The sequence below is a fragment of the Lepisosteus oculatus genome, chromosome 3 (genome assembly GCF_040954835.1).
Source record: "Lepisosteus oculatus isolate fLepOcu1 chromosome 3, fLepOcu1.hap2, whole genome shotgun sequence".
Lineage (NCBI taxonomy): Eukaryota > Metazoa > Chordata > Actinopteri > Semionotiformes > Lepisosteidae > Lepisosteus > Lepisosteus oculatus.
Window position 1 is genome coordinate 53,277,609 of NC_090698.1, and position 21,299 is coordinate 53,298,907.

At 34.8% G+C, this 21,299-nt stretch overlaps 1 protein-coding gene across 13 annotated transcripts in view; it reads right to left on the reverse strand.

Annotated features, from left to right (window-relative positions):
* Positions 1 to 701: 701 nt before the first annotated feature.
* Positions 702 to 21,299, reverse strand: part of LOC102698395 (Dmx-like 1) — a 91,234-nt gene continuing 70,636 nt past the window's right edge. For 7 of the 13 annotated variants that reach the window (XM_069187239.1, XM_069187245.1, XM_069187244.1 and 4 more), the window contains 17 exons: positions 19,866 to 20,038; positions 19,210 to 19,340; positions 18,805 to 18,890; positions 17,453 to 17,654; positions 15,949 to 16,066; positions 15,541 to 15,603; positions 13,811 to 13,897; positions 13,554 to 13,675; positions 12,801 to 12,942; positions 9,818 to 9,868; positions 9,391 to 9,451; positions 8,585 to 8,712; positions 6,746 to 6,823; positions 6,568 to 6,659; positions 6,321 to 6,373; positions 5,205 to 5,422; positions 702 to 3,023 (listed from right to left, as the gene is read on the reverse strand). In XM_069187239.1, coding sequence (XP_069043340.1) covers positions 2,799 to 3,023; positions 5,205 to 5,422; positions 6,321 to 6,373; positions 6,568 to 6,659; positions 6,746 to 6,823; positions 8,585 to 8,712; positions 9,391 to 9,451; positions 9,818 to 9,868; positions 12,801 to 12,942; positions 13,554 to 13,675; positions 13,811 to 13,897; positions 15,541 to 15,603; positions 15,949 to 16,066; positions 17,453 to 17,654; positions 18,805 to 18,890; positions 19,210 to 19,340; positions 19,866 to 20,038 — 2,030 coding nt within the window. In that variant the 3' untranslated portion in view covers positions 702 to 2,798. The remainder of the gene's footprint in view (positions 3,024 to 5,204; positions 5,423 to 6,320; positions 6,374 to 6,567; positions 6,660 to 6,745; positions 6,824 to 8,584; positions 8,713 to 9,390; positions 9,452 to 9,817; positions 9,869 to 12,800; positions 12,943 to 13,553; positions 13,676 to 13,810; positions 13,898 to 15,540; positions 15,604 to 15,948; positions 16,067 to 17,452; positions 17,655 to 18,804; positions 18,891 to 19,209; positions 19,341 to 19,865; positions 20,039 to 21,299) is intronic. The other 6 variants (XM_069187247.1, XM_069187246.1, XM_069187240.1 and 3 more) reach the window with 3 other exon arrangements.

The following is a 21,299-nucleotide window of genomic DNA, read 5'->3' on the forward strand; positions in this document are numbered from 1 at the left end:
CACCGTGTATTTAGAAATTGACAGCACAGTCTTGCTGGACTGTGGCTCTTCAGGACCAGCCACCTTGGGTCTTAGACCACAAAAAATGTAAAAAATCAGCCTTTAAGCAATTTTAAGCATTCTTAACATTATTTGGATTTTTGTTAGCTTTGTTACATGGACATGGGTATTTAAATTCCCCTGATTTTTAGTGTTGTGATTAGCAATTGCATTTTTTTCAGCATTATATGAGGATTTATCTATATTTCTGAATTATAATTTTATTGTTTTAGAATGAAAACGTATATAACTTATAACATTTCACTGATATAAGTTGCAAAGGGTTAATTCCATGCTGAAAAGTAGAAAGAAAAGATACTGTAGTGTGTGTTCAGATTTGTAGAAATCCTACCAGGACTGCCAAGGCATTTTTAAAGTCAGAGTTACAGTGAAGAAGAATTGATACTATTATCATATGTGTTTTTATTTGGTCTTGGAACATAGATTTTATCTGCAAACTTAAAATGACAGCCTTTCAAATGATGACACTTACAGTACAATAAACAATAACCAAACTGCACCCAAATGTTACAGTAGCCATTGATCTGCAGATTTTGCTTTTATCTATTTGGTTTCTAAACCCATGGCCATTCCTTTATCTCTTTTATGGGTTAATTCATTGTCAGATGTATCCTAAGGATAACAAAATGATACAGAATAACTTTTAAATGTATAACGCTTTTCAAATATTTATTTAAATGTTTGTGATCTTGATTTATGAACACATTAAACAGTTACAGTACCTTTACAAGATTACAATTTGAAAATCAGAAACTAAGGTTTTACAATGGTTGAGATTAAGAAGCACTATTGTCCATTTTGCTATCTCAACAACAGGTTTGGCTAGTTACTGTACTCTTTATATTACAACAGGCCCCATCTATACCCATAATTGATCTTAACAGATTATGTAGAGTGCAGATGGCAGGCACACAAATGATTCATAAGTATTTTGTATAAGGCTTCTCACATATTTACATTTCCAAAATACTTGTATAAATTACACTAGAACTATACTGTAGCTTACTACAATTATCTTGTTCAGGATCCATTGTTCTAGTGTCCACTTTTATCAAGTGTTATAACACTATTAAATCCTCCTTCTATACATCTACAAATCCGATTAATTTATAATGCTTGCACATTTTTGTTCTATTAAATATACAAGTAAATGTACTGAAATAGCAGAAAGTTCAAAAGAAATGTCTTTCACAAAAATAATTGTCAGAAAGCCAAAGCCTGAGGTTCATTACAATTTTTTTCTTTTTAGTTTTTAGTTGCATTGCAGCCAGCCCTTCATACACATACACAAAATGATAATACAAAACAATCATTGTAAATTTCATATCCGTTTTTTTGCACGAACTGAGTGGTATTCTACTTCCAAGTTGGGAACACATCAAAAAACCTTAACAAATGTACTTAATAATATAAATCATATAGTTTCACATTTGTTTGTGAACCTCAATACATGTCCAGGTGAAAACAGGGGAAAGGTCCAGCTTATTTGATATCACATACTACTGTTATACAATGTAATTCTCTGTAAACAATTCTTGGTTCACATACATTTCATGCATTCAAGAGAATACAGTAAATAGTGACAAACAGCTACTTTGGGATGGGCTGTTACTGTAAGTTAAGAACATAGATAACCAGAATTTTTTCCAAAGAAATTTTTGTTTCTGTTTTTCACAGGGGACAAAAAGCCTCTCCGCAAAATTGCCTTATTCTTATCAATGTAAGTGTAATGACCACAAGAATAAATGATAAATGAAATTAATCTTCTTACAAAAGAGTAATAATCATGATTAAAACAGAATTTGATGCTTTAAACGTGATTTTTCACAGAAAATACTCATCCTTAAATCAAACATGGAGAGGTCTTTTAGGTACTTCAAAAATGTAGTCAAACTCTGTGGTTCAATGCAGAAAACAATGTAAAAATATCTTGATCTAACATTAAGCTTTTGGAATAGAGTCCACATTTTGTTGTCGAGTGTGTCAATATTCATAATTGCCGATCTTGGGGTTTAAAGATCCATGACTTTTCAAAAGAACTTTTTCACTTTTGCATTTTAAATTTTACTTCTTCCAAACAAAGCTTCCACAGATTTGAAAGAATGTTTGAACTAACAAGGATTTCTGAGATTAGGTACAATATTTAAAACAATAAAAACTGCAGTATTAACAAGTTTAAATGTGCAGAAATACTCCAAGAGCAAATAATCAATTATAGGAAACTGGACCCCAAAGACTGGATTCATTCTGTAAGATAAACTGAAATACAAGACGAGTTGTTTTTGTGTACTTTACAATATCACATAATTTAATTTTATGCAGGCATAAAAGTCCTAGTCACATCAGTTACTTCAAAATTTAGACAGTAAAATTCATATAGTTAACTTAATCTGATATTACATGTTGATATACAGTTTTTTCTTTTTACATATTATAATTAAAAATACATGTAGAATTTGTGTGCATATTCCTTGACACCATTTTAAAAATTAAGAAAAAGCAGCATAAACCTTTTACTTTTTTTTTGCTATAACTATACTACTGTCATAAATCAAAGTTCTGTACCACTTCCAATTCTCATAAGGCATCAGTGCTTTCAAGATGCATCACCTTTTAAACAACCCAAAATCAGCAGATTATTTGAAATAATTTGTGGCATAAGTGTACGATATATAACACATTGCACGTTTAAATGTGATCTATGATGACTGCACTCTCAGAGAAGTACAGTTTAGACGTTATAGAATTAGTTTCACATCATTTTTCCAGTCACCATTCATTGTGCTAAAGCGGTCAGGAAGAATCCTCATCTTCATTGTGCCATCAGCTCCACAAGAAAAGATGTGGTTTGCAGGACCGGCCTCTATCTGCATGACCCCAGTCCCGATGTTTCTAAAGATGGACTGCCGAGCATGTTCATTGAGGAAGGTATGAATCAGACGATGAGTCGATAAACTCCAAATCTTTGAAAGAGGAAAAGGTAGTATTTAGATATTAGAACATGCAGAATATTTATTCTTAGCAAGTTCCTACTCAATCTCGATTCAGAAAACGAATAGATTGAAAACAGTAAATCCTGGAAGGAAAGCCAGGACTTTACCAATTGTGCACATCGGTATGGTAGGATATCCTTTAAGTGATGCTATGAAAAGAAAATAGCCCAATATGTGTTGAAAAAGTCATAGGACTTGCTCCTAAAACTCCTAGAATTGTTTATGAGATACTGTAGGTCTTAGTGGTGACAATACCTTAAACTGGAAAAGGTAAGTATTAAGAAAATAATAAGCAATAGTAATGTCATGCTACTGAGGTGAGACTTGTAGCTCAATCATCCAGGTGGATGCTGCACATTGGTGGTGGTGGAGGGGAGTCCCCATTACCTGTAAAGCGCTTTGAGTGGAGTGTCCAGAAAAGTGCTATATAAGTGTAAGCAATTATTATTATTATTATTATTATTATTATTATTAATCCACAAGCATGGGGGCACTGGGTGAAGCCTGAGCATGGGTGCACTGAGAGTGTGTTGCTGTAGCAGGCTGGGAAACCAGAGTGTGATGCACACAAACACAGTTGAGTAGTTATCCAAAACAAGCATGGGCCTTAACTGGGAAGACAATGCAACAAAACACCAAGAGATAGATCGCGGAGACGACAAGCCATGGTCTGAGATAAGAAAAACACAGGAGTCAACACAAAGCCAAGGGGTGATCCGGGAGACAAGGTAATAGTAAGCAAGCAGGAGTCAGAGTACCAACAAAGCGAAACAAGGGAAACAAAGAAATGGAGCTCAAGGGGCTCAGTGTCTAAACTCAATGAAAGAGCTCTGAGCTCCCTTTGTTTCTCTTGTTTCTCTTTGTTGTTTCACTGTCAGGTCTGAGTATTTATACTGAAGAGCACCTGGACCAACCATGGTTGTAAACTGACACCAGGTTGCTTCAAGGCTCCAGGTGACTTGTTTCCTCAATGGCCAACCAAGATAGGGAGATAGGCGAGGATGACGTAAGTGGCTGCCACAACACAGCTAAATCACTGTCATAAACATGGCTGTACTCCCTGCCCTTAAGCATCAAACTCCAGAGATTTCATGGAGAGGTCAGGTTGGCAGTGTTGGGACTAATCAACGCTTCTTCCTTAAGACGACAGATCTTTTGGCTCATCTTCCACAATATACTCTGCAATCACAGATGGCTGTGTAAAGTGAGAAGTTGCTGCAAACTCTGGCACTAAAACATGCACTTTGGAGCAAGCAGGAGTCAAACCACTGGGAGTTACAGTGTTCAGGTCAAACAGCAAGATATAACTCTTCTCACAAAAACCTCAGGACCAAGGGGCAGAACTGAAAGAGCAGAGCTGGGGCTGCCACTGAAGCAACAATGAGCAATTCAGCACTGAGCCGAAACTCTGCCTGCTTCATGGCATCAACTGTGTGGCGAGCAAGCTAGTTCTCTCAGGCCCATCTGTTACAATCCCATAGCTGAAGGCTGACAGGTAGGATTGCACAGCATATCGCCTTTGCCTGCTACATTCATGATTGGCTCAGTCATTCTCTTATATTTCTGCACTAAGCAGGGGTGTGCAGTGGCCTAAGGACGGGAGAATGAATCCAATAGCTGGACCGGGAAGACGGTAGATAAACAAGCCAAAGGGAATCTGAGAACACGGTCAAACGTAGGAGCGAGGGTCAGTACACAATTGGTCAAAACTGGAACAAACTGGGATCGCATCCACAACAGAAGCGCTAAACAGGAAGGGAAGCAGTGTTAGTAAACATGCCAGAGACTCAGGGAATAATCTGTAACACTGAGTCCTGAGCAGTGGATGAAGCAGAACTTAAACACCAGAAGAAATATCAGGAATAATAAGGTAAGTACCTAATTAATTAGAGGCAAGGGACACAATAGTTGTCCATAGCACATATAGACAGCTCTGGCAGCAGTTTCAGCCCTCGTGGAGACATGGCTAGTTACTGTAGAGCCATAGGAATGTGAGCTGGACTCACAAATATATGGAGTTATAGCAACTCTATAGATTTGTAGAAATAAAACATAATGATGAAATGTGCAGGTGGCAAGTGACATGAGATCCCCTTAGAGAGTAAAACACTGTCCTTGTATGAAAATTGTACTAGAGTATTCCAGAATTACCTTTATGTTGCCCTCTGCAGACCCAGTAATAAAGTACTCTTCTGTGGGATCAACAGCAACAGCTTTAACAGGAGAGTCATGGGCCTGGAAGGTCTGTCTCTGTTGCTTCTGGCACAGGTCAAACACATAGATGAAACCTTTTCTTCCACCTGAGATCAACACCTGGTGCTTTGGGGCATATGAGAGCACCGTTGCTCCACTGTCATGGCAGGTGAAAGCTAGAACAGTAAATTAAAAGAAAAACTAAGAATTTTCTTCCTTACATAAAACAATAGAGTGTTTACAGATTTGTCTCTGAATAATTTCTTTATAATCAGAAACTAGTGTGAAAACATTGATAACAACTCACCAAAATGGTAATTCACATGCATTTAATGACTTTATTTTAAAGTACACTTCTCTGAATAGATTGGTAAACTAGGAAAGCTGAATTTCTTGTCTATATAAAGTATGGATCATCATTATCCACTCCCTGAATACAGCATGGAAAGGCACATATTGTTTTAATAATGCTATCATCATTTAAGCAATTCATGTTACCTAGGAAACTCTAGTTTGTTATAAAGTTACAAACATATGTTGTAAATGTAATTTGTCCCATTAATGTAGACTACCAAACAATCTAGCATCAAAGTATCAGCTTCTAGACTTATCTAAGACAAACATTTGTTACAGTGCAAACATGACAAATGACTTTTTATCTCTGTAAACTGAGGAAGGCACTACTAAAGTAAATACTCTATTTGTGATTTGCTTTGACAAAAATTTTCAACCTAATGCTGCACCTCAGGATCAAAAAATGAAAAAATCCATGTTAATTATTGCTACACTATTGAACAGGTAGAGTAAAATGAAAAACAGATTTGTGTATATGAAGAGCAAAATAAATCAACAGGTTCCCAGCAACAAAGCCCAGGATATACAACTTTGACCATGATGACACAACAGAAAATCAAGTTACTATTCAGTGGATCTATTGTGCTCAACGTATGTCTACTTGAAAAATCATAAGTAAAACAACTAGAAAAAAAATAAAGAGGCAGCAGATATTTCGAATAACCCCTGAAAAAGATGTTGCATATTTTCCAATATTCAGTCTGTAAAGGATTTATTTACCATGCACAAGACTGTTGACAGGAGAGACTAGTGTATCCCACAGACATACATTCCTAAGGGAAAACAAGAAAAACATCATTATAAACATAGCAGTGAGGAAAATCTGTATATTTTTCTAACAAATGGCATCAATACTTATAAAGTGATTTCAGCAATGTATGTGAACTGATATTAGCAGCCTACAACACTCTTAATGTTATTTGTATGTTAAAGCATTATCTTAGTGCCTTTATGTATACCACCATACCTGTTATCACTGGACTGTCCTGCTGTTGCTATCAAAGAAGATGAGCCCACGAAAACAAAGTCATTGGCAGTTTTGTTGTGACACTGCAAAGTCTATGGAAAAAAATACAATTTATTTGAAAGAAACAAGTCAACCGATTCATTGCCCTAAGCACAGCTGAAAGGCTAATTCTGCTTACCAGATATGGCTTTGGTGTACTTCCTATTGTACTGGTCTGCCAAAGTCTCAAAGCTCCATCTGCATCAACAATGCCGAACTGTGTTAAAAGTAAAATAAATATCAAAAAGGGCAGAACAAAAAGAAGAAAAAAATTGTGAACGTCCTAGGTAAGTGTAAATTGCCATTTATTTGAGACATAATCATAATTTGATCTATATCAAAGTCCTGATAAAAATATAGATAATATTTGTCTAGACTTTCTATCAGTATTTTAAGTATATACCCAAGAGAACAAATCATGTCTAAGGGTAAGGAAAACTTTTATTCCATGAACAGCTCAGTTTGGTCCTGCTGTCACATTTCAGTGGGGTTTAGGTCTGGACAAAAAAAAGCTAAATTTATTCTGTGTAAGCCTTTCTTTTGTACATTTTCTTGTATGTTTAGGATCATTGTTTTGCTGCATGACACACTCTCTGCTCAGCTTCTGCTGACAAATGGATGCTCTGACATTCTTCTTTACAAATTGCCAATACATGACGATCCCCACTGATGGAACTATGAAGTCCAAACATGAATGAGTCTGGATCCTGAGAAAGCAAAGCGTGATACTGCCAAAACACGATACTGCCTCCAGCATGGTTGAGCTTCATCTGTTGGAAGGTAGTGTTTGGTCTGTGCCATAAAAAACTATTTCTTATTGGGGCTGAAAGTTCAACTTTTGATTAATTTGTCCAGAGAATGCTTTTTCCAGTGATCAGGCACCAATGTTCTTTGTAGAGAGAAAAAGCTTATTCCTGGCTATCCAGAAAACCATTTCCATTCAGTTGTTTTCTGATGGTTGATGACGTTAATTACAGTGAGAGAAGCCTGCACATCATAAGATGTTACTCTGGTTTCTTTGAGACTGATGGATGATTTCCCAAGATGTTTTTCGGGAGATCTTTGAAAGATGACCAGTCCAGTCCCTGGTAGGATCACCCTGATCTTCAAAATTTTTCATTTCAAGACTGTATAATTGTGGATGGATGGTGACCCAGATGTTTTACAAATATGTCTTGACAACCTCTCCAGAGATGATGACCATCAACTATTCTTTTTCTGATTTCTTCAGAAATATTTTTTGTTTGTGGAATGATGTATTTCTATGAACGTCTGTGATGAAGATCAAATTCACAAAGTTTCTGTCATACGTATACTGTAACACATGGTTGCCAAAAGTTAGTCCTTGTTTCCTTCTTACCCAATTATTTGAAGCCTGGTTTTCATTACCCCGTTAACTGAGCAAAGTAAACAGTTATCAGTTATCATTATCTCACATATACTGATTCTTAACCAATCATTTTTTCTACTTCATATACAACTGCATTTCAAAAAGTTCAAATTAGTTAAACTAAACCTTTTGGATTATTTAAGAAAAAAACAGGTTTCAGCTACACAAGAGTATCATGATATTAAATTGTTATTATCATAATTATATTCATTATATTTTGGATTCACAAAACTTGACAGCAGTGTACTGTATATTATAAAGTAAACAAAATGATAAAAATGAACCTCTTTTTTAATTCCTAATAATTTACTTTTAACCTTTTAATAATATTCTTTAGCTCAAAATGATCTGAACGCTCATATGTATACTATGCCAGTCAGGAATATGCACTGGCTAGAAATGTATAATTCCTCTATATCATGTATTATCAAAAATCTCACTAATATTAGAGGAATAAATAACGTTAATGACATATATCACCCATAACATCAACAAACTGTCTCAGACAAAAACCTTGTGTTTAAGGTCTCATTAATCAAGTAGTTGAGAGTACAGCAGACACAAAAACATTAGAAAAGAAGGAAGTACCTTGTTGCCCTGATAATTAAACCTAATCCTGGTCACCCTGGAGTTCCCTGGACTGCGGAAACAAATTATCTGCTGGGAGTGCCCCCACTCAAACATGCGGACACTGCCGTCCTGTGCCCCTGTCAGATCTGTCACATTTGAGAAAATCATTGTAAACAATCAAAGATCAAGTCCATATCACAACTCAAAATGTTCTCATCTAGACTGCTTGTGAATAAAATGATACCATTCATGTAGAATGTACAGCATTTTTTATCTCACAAAAATGCTTTGCAATAATACAAACAAAATACAATTAAAGAACTGTGTACAAGAAGCAACCACACACAATTAGCAAAATATACACAAATGCAGGTTATTGAATCGTCATAGCTAAACAGAAAAGTAACCACACACTTTGTTATACCTTCCTCCTAAATTTTATTATTACATAACAAAGAAAGACAACATCTCAAGAACAATAAGGATCAATTTTTAAGGACTGTGCCAAACTGAGTAAACATATCTCATTGCAAAAGGTATGGATATGCTCTATCTGTATACAATGTAAAAGTTGCCATCTATCATTCTGGCACCTACAGTTGTGAGCACCATGCAATCAACGAGAAAAATACCACAAGCTGTCAGCTGACAGTTTGGCAGGTCATTCATCAAACAAAACTTCATGTACGAAATAACACCTCTGTTCAAGCATCATTAGTAGTAGTTTTAACATCTCAAAAAAAGGGTTTGTAGCTACTTTAGCAAGAGGACCAAAAGATTTAGAAATGTGTTTTAGAAGATAGAAAGAAAAATTAATTGCTTACAATATGGTAAGGTTGGGTGGGATGCCATTCTTCTCACATTATTTATATTCCTTTTGATCATCTATTAAAAAAAGAGAAGAAATGCTAGCATAATTTCAACAGAATGTTCACTACTTACATAAAGAGCGGACATACAGTAGCTAGCAAAGAATGAAACGATACAGCATTGAAAACAAATCTGTCATGACATACTGATTAATGAGAATGGACACTCAGCACTCAAAATAAAGGTCAGTGCAAAGGTGGATGATGGCATTCACAAAATAAGGCACATAGAACATCACAAGTCTGACATAATGCATTAGCACTTTCACCCATCACTAGAATGACCCTGCCTCACTGAACACATAGCAAATGGCCAGACCTTTTTACTTTAAGCACCATCTACACATACCTGCATTATATGTGCTCCTGAAACTAGTCTTACCTCCTTTTTTGTCAAATCCTTTCTGATCCCATTTAATTTAGCTGAATTTTCCTGAATAGTGAATGATTAGCAACACAGAGGAAGAGGCATGTAAAGGAAACAGAGGTAAACAGAAATGGTTTAACTAAAAAAAGGAGCAGGGACGGTAACAAACATTGAGGAACAGGGAACAGGGAGCATTACATGCCTTCCATGCCTCCTGGGAGCACATGAGCCACCTCAAACTGAACTTCGCCAACCCTGAGAAAACGGCCATTTCAATTAGTGCTGTGATAAACATGCACATAGCTTAATGAACCTATTTTTAGATGTATTAGATTAAATGCTTACTGCAGAGAGCACTACTGTACCACAGCAATTCGCCATGCTGTGCAATTAGGCACTGATTTGGCAGAGAGAAAGGGTAAGGTATGCCTTTGTGACAACACAACACCATCCCTCTCTCCGCAAGTGGAACGAGGACCTGTGGCTTTTGAAGAAGCGATTGAGGGCACGTAACATTTATTACCGTTTGACAGTGAATGAACATCAAAACATTTGCTCATCAAACCTGTTTTCTGAAGTACTTATTTTCATACTAGTCAAAATCAACCTGTTAAGAATGCAGCTGTACTGTACAACAGAGGTGAAAATTTGTTTATGTATTCAACGGCACTACACCATAAGTTTTACATGCCCTTTAAGGTTAGAAATAGAAAAAAGTAGTGTAGATAGTTTTGTACAACAAAATGTACAGATTCTGTAAATTGGGACTACTGTTAAGCAGTGAATCCAACAGATAAAACAAAGGAACACCAAAACGTAGTATACATGAAGACAACAGAAATATTTGAAGTTGTGCACTAGCAGGCTATCTGATTGTTTTGCATATTGTCCTATTACAAAGAGACCACAGCAGCAGAGAAAACATACTAGTGTTTTAGTTAAGGTTTGGTCCCACAGATAACCAAGAGGGAATTGTGTGGTCAGTAAATTGATGACCCCTCAGATTATCCCATACCCACCCACATGTGGACAGTCAAGTATTATCATCACTATGATATCACTCAGTGATAGATAGGTGGTGACTTGATGCAATACATTCCAGGCAGTGAAATGTCTCCTGTTCTCTGAACAGTTTTAGTTTTGTAATACATCCTGGATTATAATGAAGATCCCTACCATTTTTTTTTATTTACTCAAGGGTGTCTTAAGACTTTAACAATGTTTTGGAATATAACTGATACTGAATTTATAGACTCAATATAAGCTCCTTTGTACCAATACAGTGCTAATATTCTCTTTAGAATTGTTATATCACGTTTAAATCAAATACAAAAAGAGTTTAATAAAGTTTTCCAATTTTACACTCACTTTATAGATTCTGATGTAAAGATTGGTATTATTTTATTTTATTCTAAACACAAAACTATAATACAGTAGTTTTATTTGTGAATCGTGTTATAATTACATCATGCATTTACTTGTTTGTACAAATGAACAACATCAATATCTATAGGCTGACTGTACTATCTATAGTACATAGATATGGGCATTCAAGCAAAATATACCAAGTATCCACTCTGCAATAATTATTTAACAGTTTTATGAACCCTTATTTAAAACTAGCTTATCTCTATCTGGCACCACCTAGTGGTCTTTAAAACAAATACTATGGTTCAGATTACTGAATTTAAGGTTAATGCAGTTAATTCTCTATATACTGTAAGCAATCACGATCTAAGAAATGCTGTGTAACTTGACAGAAATGTTTGATGTACAAACAAAACAATCCTACAAAATATGAAATATAAACTAGAAAGTAGATAAAACTTAGAAAAACCCTAAAACTGATTTTAAGAAACCTCTAGGAAACTTATTTCCGTTCATCACCAAAATCATTACTCTCATCATTGTAAATAATAACTGAAACTGTAAATAGTACCATTTTGAGGAATATAAAAAGATCAAATGTCTTAAAAGACCTGAGAAGTCATGGTATTCTACAATGTGAAAACATATTTATTAAATCAATTAAAACAAAAAAGTTATTATATATATTTTAAGAAACAGCATGGGATAACATACCACCAAAATGTAGGTCTTTGGTAGTGTTCATAAATAAATATCAATGGGGTACGTATTCTATTAGAAAACATTTTAAAATGTATTTTTAAAATACTTCTACTGAAAAGAGCTTTAGCTTTGAAAACAGAATGGGAGTCCACTGGTTTATTTACTGAAGATTAATTCTTACTCTCCTTTTACCAACATTATTTGCCTTGTGGAGTAGTGCTGCTTAATTCTGATAAGGCAGTGATGTCCCAAGACATCAGCACAAAACATCACACACCCTGATTAAATGAATGGGAGGACAATCCGTGCCATTGTATCATTTCATTTTCATAGCCTACATATTTCAGCACAATGGTTAAATTATATTAAAATCACTTCTGTTTCTATCCAATTGCACCAGGGGTAAATAATGATGGACCTAAAGAATTATGACAGGATTCACAGAACTAAAAACTCTTTAAATGAAAAAGATTTCAAGAAACAGTTAAACTGGAGCCATATTTAATACATATCACAGCTGTAAGCATTTTTCTTTATAGAACACAATGCTCGGTCTAAATTGAAGATAGGAAATTGTGATATAGATTTCTTGAAATTATAGTTAGGATGTCCTGTCTTTGGTGAATCACAGAGGCTTGCTGTTGTGTGGCAATCCATCTGCTCTCACTTTGAAATTATTAGTCATGGTCAGTTAGGTCTCAGCTCAGTCTCGTATCAGCAGTGTCTGAACTGCAGGACAGAACACATGCCCAACTGAGCACCATTCCTGGTTGTACAACAGGGGAAGCCCAGGGTACCCACTATTGTTGTCAAATTCATGAAGGAAGTAATACACCTTCAAAAACTTGAATAATGCTTTTATAAAATGTTCATTCTTTTGAAAATAATGTAGGAAATGAAGGATGACATTGCCCAAGCTGACACTCACCACAGATGCTCCCCTGCCAGTCTGAACACTGCCAAGCCAAGGCATGTTAATAGGGGTCCCAGGGCTGCTGGGAGTATATGGGGTAGAACCCTGTATTGTGCCATAATCGTCACGTGCATGGATCACCAAGAAATCATCGTTTCTAAAAATCAGGAATGAAAACAACAGAATACACAAGGGAACACAACGTTTTCCAAAGAAATCCTACATTAAATACAAATTACAGCAGTGCCATAGTTTAGCACCCTTAAAAGCAAGCTTGGAAAAATAACCCCCTTTATGGTATTTTAAATGCAAAATTTCAAATGTAATTGAAAGGATTTGCTTCTCAATCTCTTTTAATAAACTGATTGTCTTTGCTCATCCACAGATGATTTTGTCCTACAAAGACTTAAATTTCATTTCCTTAACTTCAGTGCAAATATTTCACAGCCACTATCTGTAAATCTGAGCAAAATAAATGTCTTTTTTTTTCTATAAACAAAACTATTCTATGGGAAACTCTCAAAAAGAGAAAATGAAAAATACCCCACATCCTTGTAGATAAATGTTACTGTATTAAGCATTAGATATTGAGTGAGTTCTCTTAGACAGCCACAGAAATAGAGTACAACACTAATCAGTGGAACAAACACTTATCAATTGCCTTTTAATTTCCCATCCTAAATGAAACCCAGATGAGCGAGGCTGAGAAAAGGATATTTTTTTTCTTTCCTGTGTCTATAAAATGTGTTTTCAAAACTAATTTCTTACCCTTTGTTCTCCAGATCTACGTCATCATCAATCCAGGTTAATATCTGAGTAGCTAGAATTGCAGAGACATCCAGTTCCTGAATATTTTGAGTTGAAGCTATTGCTATGCAATTCCGATTAGCCTGAACACAAAAAGACAAAAAGAATGTGAAGGTTCTACTCTCTTCCCCTTATATGATGATTTATTTTCCGATATATATTTTAATAAAAACCTGTGGGTACAAAGTAATCCGTAAAATTCCCCAGCGCCCTCTTACCTTATTGATAGCAAATGCAGTTATGATGTCTGACTCTTTATGAATAATTCTTGCTTTTCCTCCAGGATATCCCAGGTCTGCTTCTATCTGTGGTTGAAATAAATAATTTTCAATCACATTAGTTGAAAACAAAAATGAACCTCAAAATTTAATATTTATGGGATATGTAACATCTCACTGAAGTGTTACTGGCGCAATAACTGTTCCAGCCTATGCCATAATTTAAAATCTATCTATATCATTTGGATGCTTGACTGCTAATTGATCTGAGGATCTCAACCAGCTACTTCTCTAATTAAGCCAATATATTAGCTTTGATAACACAGTCTTCAGGCTTGTCCCAGACTCCCATAGAGTTTATGTATAAAATGCCTCCTTTAAAATTTATTTTAAATGCACTTCTCCTAGAGTTTCTATTTGTGACCTCTGGATAGTGAAGAAGTCCACTAGACTTGTTAATGTTTCTGATGATTGTGAGTTCTTGAATCATGCCCAATCATGCCCACTTTGTTTTCTATACTCATGTATGACTTTGTGGCATAGTGCATCACATTTCATACTAAAAACATATTTTAAATCTTTTGACTGCAATTCTGTTCACAGTTTCTGTGATTGTAATTGATATCTAGGTTTTAACACTTGATTAAATTCATTAGACCCAGGTGCTTTAGTACATGTCAATAGTTATTTTTGCCTTGTTTGTAACAAATGTATTTATATGTAAAATGATGTTTTTTTTAAACTCATATGGCCACATAAAGTGTTTAGGATTATACTGAATTCCCTGATGGAAAAAAAGGGAAAAGATAAAAATAAGGCAACAAAACAATTACAAAAGGGACTAAAATTGTAATTGTAAGGATCTCTTAAGTATGATGGAGATGGAGCAATGTTAAATGAAACTTGAAAACCTTTCCATCCATAATCTCTCGTGACATCTGACTGAATGAAGTTCCAAAACAGACACTGCTTCCTGTTACAGAATTTTTTAAAAATATTATGTAACAGTCAAATGCATTTAACCTTTTTTTTAATACCAAAGAATGGCATATGCTTTAAATTACAAACTGTAATGAAATGAAGAATTGGACATCTACTTAAGCAAAATTATACATTAGGAAAATTGCTACACACACTGCTACAATTTAATTATTTTTTTAATTGAATGACTCATCTAATTACATAAGAATCTGTATTAGTTATGCACAAGTTACTATAACAGTAATATGCTAAAAAGATTAAATGCATTGTTGTATGAACATGAATTAAACATTGGCTCATTAAACTACTCTTAAAATTTCCAATAAACCCATACAATATCTACAGTATGTAGCAAGTTGATATCTGTGCGTACAAATGAGTCAATTAACTGAAAACCAGACTGCTTTTGTGAACTTGATTTATCAAAATGTAAAGTGGAAAATTATCATTGTCTCAACAGACTGAGTCTATAAAGTTGTTTAAAAAGTTAAAAAATAAATGTTCACAAATCAGGTAAGTCTTTCCATTAGAAATTTTCAAACAGAAATACCAACAGTGCATTGACAATGCTTACTGTATTTACATAATATTGAGTATGTACATAACTTGAAGAAAAGTCTTTCTTTCAATTAATATTTAATAGGAAATCAGTAAAAAGAACTGATAATCTTTATAGTAAGACTGGGTTGGATCTGTATGCGTCTATTGGAAAACTGAATACTTATAATCAGACTATTATTCATTTGTACCTTGTTGATGCTAGGCTCCTCCATCACAGTATTTTGAACATTGTCACTGTAGTCCTCTATCGACTTAATCATTGGAGTAGCCACAAGACAGACAAAAGAATGAGATGAAACATGCAAAGCAAAAGGAAAAAAATCTACAGTTCATTAATAATTAAAATAAAAGAAAAAAAATTAGTATGTAAAATATTGATGTGAACAGAAAGGGTTTAAAATGTTCTACAAAATCTAGTTTTAGTAAACAAGCAAGTTGCTGAAATCACAGGAAGAGATCAAAGTGTTAGAGTAAGTAGAATTAATAGGCATTCTTTTAAAAATGTTTTAAAACCAAGCAAAGCTCCAGCCAGATGGCATTAGGCCAAAACTATGCACACTACAATGCTAGACAAAATGTCTGTTTAGGATTTGTACCTCATTTTGACCCCTTTTCTTTGTGAAAATGTTCCGAATAAAGGTCTCCTGTATCTCCTCCTGTTTTACCAGATACTGCCACAGTCTCTTCACAGGAAGGGCAGAGTGGTGGATTGACCTTTAAAAAACATGTTAAAATAAAGTTCTTTCTAAAGATTTAGAACACGGCTATGTGAATGCAGAACCTCAATAATTAGTTTTTCAAGTAAAGTAAAAGACCCTGCCATATAAAGTATTAAAAACATTACGAAAATTAAACCTTCCTTCAGTGATGCAAAAAAGTGATCTAATGTAAGTAATTTATTTAAAGGGATGTACTCTACACATACAATATTTTGTCATTCAATAAAATCAGGTTAAACTGTAGTCACATGTGAAGATGCACTAATTTCTTGAAGCAATCTATTTTCAATACATGATAAAACAGATCAGTTATCTATCTTGTGTATAACACCAAACTAATCAAGATCCAGAGCATTCCATGGAAACTCAATTGATAAAACAGATTGTAAAGGGCACAAACATGTTTTTTCAGTATTAATTAATTCAAGATCCTATATAATATAAAATCATTCACTGCACTGTTCAACATTTGTCAGTTTTAAAAGCATACAGAACAGAAGTTGAGCATACAGAAATTACAGAAGATGTTTTAGCATGGTTGTGTGACAACTGGAATGATCTTAAAAGATCACTGGTTAAACTGGACTAGTTCTGAATCTACTCCCATTTAACATTCTTTAAGAAAGGGACAGTCAGATAGGGATAGAATGACTTCAACAAATGTATTAACAGAATTCCTAAAAAAAAAGTTATTAACAAGTAAATGGGCAAGATGAACTCAATGGCCACCAACGACTTGGGCAGTTGTTGAGGTAGTATAGCCGAACGACCTGGCATTCACATGGGTATGACAGATGTCACGTTAAATAATTACACACTGGTGTGAATAACTGTTTTTGAAGACCGTCCTCTGAACACAACTACAGCCCCCATTATAAGAGTGTTGTGGGTTTCTTAATTTCAATTATATTTCCTAATAATTATCTGTTTTTCTCTTGAATTTTGTTGGTTGCAAGGTCACATTAAAGATTGAAAAATGTCTGACATGATTTATCTTGATTTCTGACTTTACATCACAAAACCCTGCATTTTCAATAAGGTGTTTAGACAATTTATATCCACTGTATGTTGCCGTCTAGTAATAACTACTTGCCATAGTTCGTGGATAGACACACCAATCTGGATGGAACAGATCTTTTGGCACTATTCGCAGGGCAATGCAGACAAAAGTTTAGCCCAGCAGCAAGCCACCCTTATCTTTTCAAAACCTGTATTTCCAAAACACATGCTTGAGGGCATCACATAGGCTAGCTACTCCTTTCAATTTAAAATATACCAGAGATCTGCAAATGTGATTTCACACCAAGCAGGGGATATAGCTTAAATTAATATCAACCAGGAAATGCTTTATAATAACAGTCTACCCCAAAAATGCACCCACCGAAAAGGAGTGTTAGATGGCTCCAAAAGTGCCTTGTGGCGGAGGATGGCAGGACCTGCCGCAGGGGCATCATCAACGGTATGTGTTGAAATAAACTTGGAAGGTGGACCACCAATGATCTCCAGTCTTCTGAGCAGCACCTGCTCCCACCTCTGCAAAGTCTTCAGGACAGCATGGCAAAGTGGGGTGGCAACTGGCAGCTCTGTATATTAAACATACAAGCACGTCTCTATTGTCAGCCTCAAAACGATGCTGTGAAGTAAGATCAGTCTGCTGTATAACAGAAATAAATTGGCGCATAATTTAAGTTAACTAACATTTGTTATCAATCAAACATAAAATTTAGCTTTTTCCGCATCCCTACACCAGTTCCACAACATCTGATAGTGATCTACCTTATTATTAAAATTAGGTGACACAAACACTGGAACTTTTATTGTTCAACCATTCTGATCTAGAATTAAAAAAGAATAACTCCATACAGAAAGAAATGTATTTCTTGTCTGCAGACCCTCAGGACTTGAAGCACAAAGAAAATCGTGCTTTTCTTTTTTTTTCTCAGTAGACAATCTCTGTTGCTAGACTTTTAGAAGAAATTCGGCTGCTGTATAACATTCCTGAAGAGCTATCAATGAAGTTACCGGTATAATGTATTTTACACATAAAATTCCTACATTTTGGCACAGAAAGTTTTTAAAATCTCAGATGGAGATTTTACAAAACTTTACAACATAACATGGAATGTGTAACCTAAAACCTAAAAAAGTATGCTAGCATAAAATCAACATATTTAGATACTCTTCATAGCAGCAAGCTTCTAAATTATGATTTTTTTATTGCTCAATTTAAAACAGGAATACATTAGATACACACAAGTGTGTACACTATTAGCTCAAAATAAAACTAGTATTATAGATATAACTATCAAAGTGTAAAAAGCTCATTTCTATTGTGAACTGCTACAATGCTGTTGTTTTCTCACATAAAAACAGGAATTTACTCAGATTAAAGAAAAAATGGCATGCCTTAGCTCTTAATTCATTTACAGTACATCAAATATAATTTGATGTATACCCAAGTCATTCATGTTACTAAATTGGCAAAGCAGACATCTCAGTCATTGTCTGATAGAAATAGCATGGTCACAATATCATCAGTCACAGCCCTTATCCTCCTCTCGCCTTTCTATGATGCACAAGAATTATCAACAAAAGTTATCAAATAAAATAGGATAAACCGCCAAATTCAGCATCTTTCATTGGCAAAATAGATATATCATATAAACACATGCCACAGTACACGAATGTAGCATAAAAGGAGGACAAACACAACGAAAGAAATGGAAACGTTACCCGATAGATCATGCCCCACCATTGGATAGAAGGATTTCAGATTGAATAGTACCATTTGCACCATAGCCAGTCGCATTAGTGACCAGCTGTAAAAGATAAATAACACAACAGTGTTCACACATATGACAAACATATTAAAATACACAGTTTTACCCTGTTGGTCTTTAAAACCACATCATGTTCCACTTGCAGATAAAACATGTAAGGCATGATGATGGCTTAACACACTACATTATATGCAATTAGACTCCCAGTTGGACAGCACATTTAACAAATGAATAGATTCTAAACTGCATAATGCTATAACACACATAATAATGCAAAATGAAGAAATCAGAATTTAAATGAAAGCAAAGGATTTGAATTTAATAGGTGTGAAAAAGCAGTTGGGGAATTCCCTAATACCTGTATGAGTTGGGATTGGAATGTTCTTGTAGTTGTGTATCAGAGGCAAAAACATCATCTTCTTCATCATCGCTACCTTGGCTTTCTTCAGAGTCATACTCCACTCGGCTTTCAGATTGTGGAAGGAAGGGCTTTTCGAAAATTACAAAACAAGATAGATGATTATTACTCTGGAAAACTGTACGAAAAGAGTAACATCTTAGAGTCTAGGATGGTCATATACACAGGTTAATGCTCCTGTTATTCATTGAATTGTAAGTGTAAAACCTTAAAGCAGCCATCTACTAATTCTATTAAACTTTTGTACTTATGACATGTTCAGAAATTAACTGGCTCCTGGTGAAGCACCAAAGTCAATCCTCACTTCTCTACTGAATTTGCTCTGTAGTGTGGCTGCAGGCACAGAAAAGCTGCTGTGCATTATCATGTAGGTGCTGCACTTCAGCTGTGGATAAAAGGAGACCTCACCTCTGAGTGAAGTACTTTGGGATCATCTGGAATGAGAAGTACTATACAAATGCAAGAACTTTAATGCTTATATTTCTGATAAGTCATTACACTTCTCTTTTCTATAATCATCCTACTATCATACAATAATTATGAATTGAGTCTAGAAGCAGGAGAAAAAAAATCAAAGACGTAGTATGTGTAGATACCTTTGCAATGAAATAGTCCCAGATGCTAAGCTCAGGAGGGACAAATTTTTCTTTTAAAATGGGCATTTCTTGTTCGAATACAGGGGATGTTGGGCTTTGCAGACTCTCTCTACTGGCGCTCTTTGTTGAAAGGAACTTGAAGCGCTTGTGATTCTTCACCTCCGACTCATCACCTACACCAGTGATTAAAACAACAGTAAAATACCAGATTGAGAGTATGCCATATAAGGACTATTTCAGTATGTCAAGATGTCAATATTAACAAAAATACACAGTACAATGCCCAAGTTCATGTTTTAAATGATAATTACTTGATTTCCTTACCATAATGACAATTATATGATAAATATTTACTATATCAGCAGTTACTACAAAAATTAGTCAGGAAAAATAGTTACAAGTTAATACTTTTAATGGTTTCTATACTTTGTCCACTTAACTTCTGTATTGAGAACCACGTAATACAATATTTTAAAATACACAGTAATAAACCATCACAAATTTGATAAAATACATTTAATTGGATATTAACTGTAGGTAGGACCAATTTCAAATGCAGTTAAAGGATATTTCACGCAAACCATTAGCAACATTACATGTAGAGAATAAAGCTATAAAATCTTATAGAGAATAAACAGAATATTAAGATATACAGCCTCAGTGGTGACAGTTTATAGGAGAGTCATAGTCAAGCAAGCATTTGTCTGCTGAGATGGCACATACACATCTATTGTGTATGTAATTGTCCAAATGAGAGAAGACTCTATTGACTGAATGTGAAGACCTCAAATGTAATTAAACCAATGTTTGCAAAAAATATAAAAACCTTTACATTGAACCGTGTTTATCTAATCACATATTATCATCATATATAAATAACAGACAGCATGTAAACCAGGCTAATACAATAACACCATAGATTTCCATTTGGAAACCTTTCTAATAGGAATGATTTTACTAATTTATGAGTATGACAATTTCAAACTGCATTAAACATTTTATAAAGAAGTACTTAATACCAAAATACACAAAGTTAGAGTGCAAATGTAAAAATTCTGTAAGTGAAATCATTGAGTCCACAGAGATCCATATGGTAAATTTGTTGCTTGGTTCAGTTTATTAACCAATGCAATAAGGAAAGAAAAATCAAACTGCACCAGTATGGACTGGATTTAACATAACAGATGGCCAATAAACATCCAAAAATCATGTCTAATAACAAATGAAACCACATTATGTACTGACACTTGCTTAAATATATGGGATATTGACTGAAAGATATCTCACAAGGATTTGAAGGAGAGCTATCGCTTTTCCAAGAGAAGCATCAATTTCATGTCAGTCTGCAGTGGAGGATGAGCTTTAACTACACTCTGATTACTCCATAAAACCAATTTCATTCAAGAAAACTATTCTCTACTAATTCATCAGCAA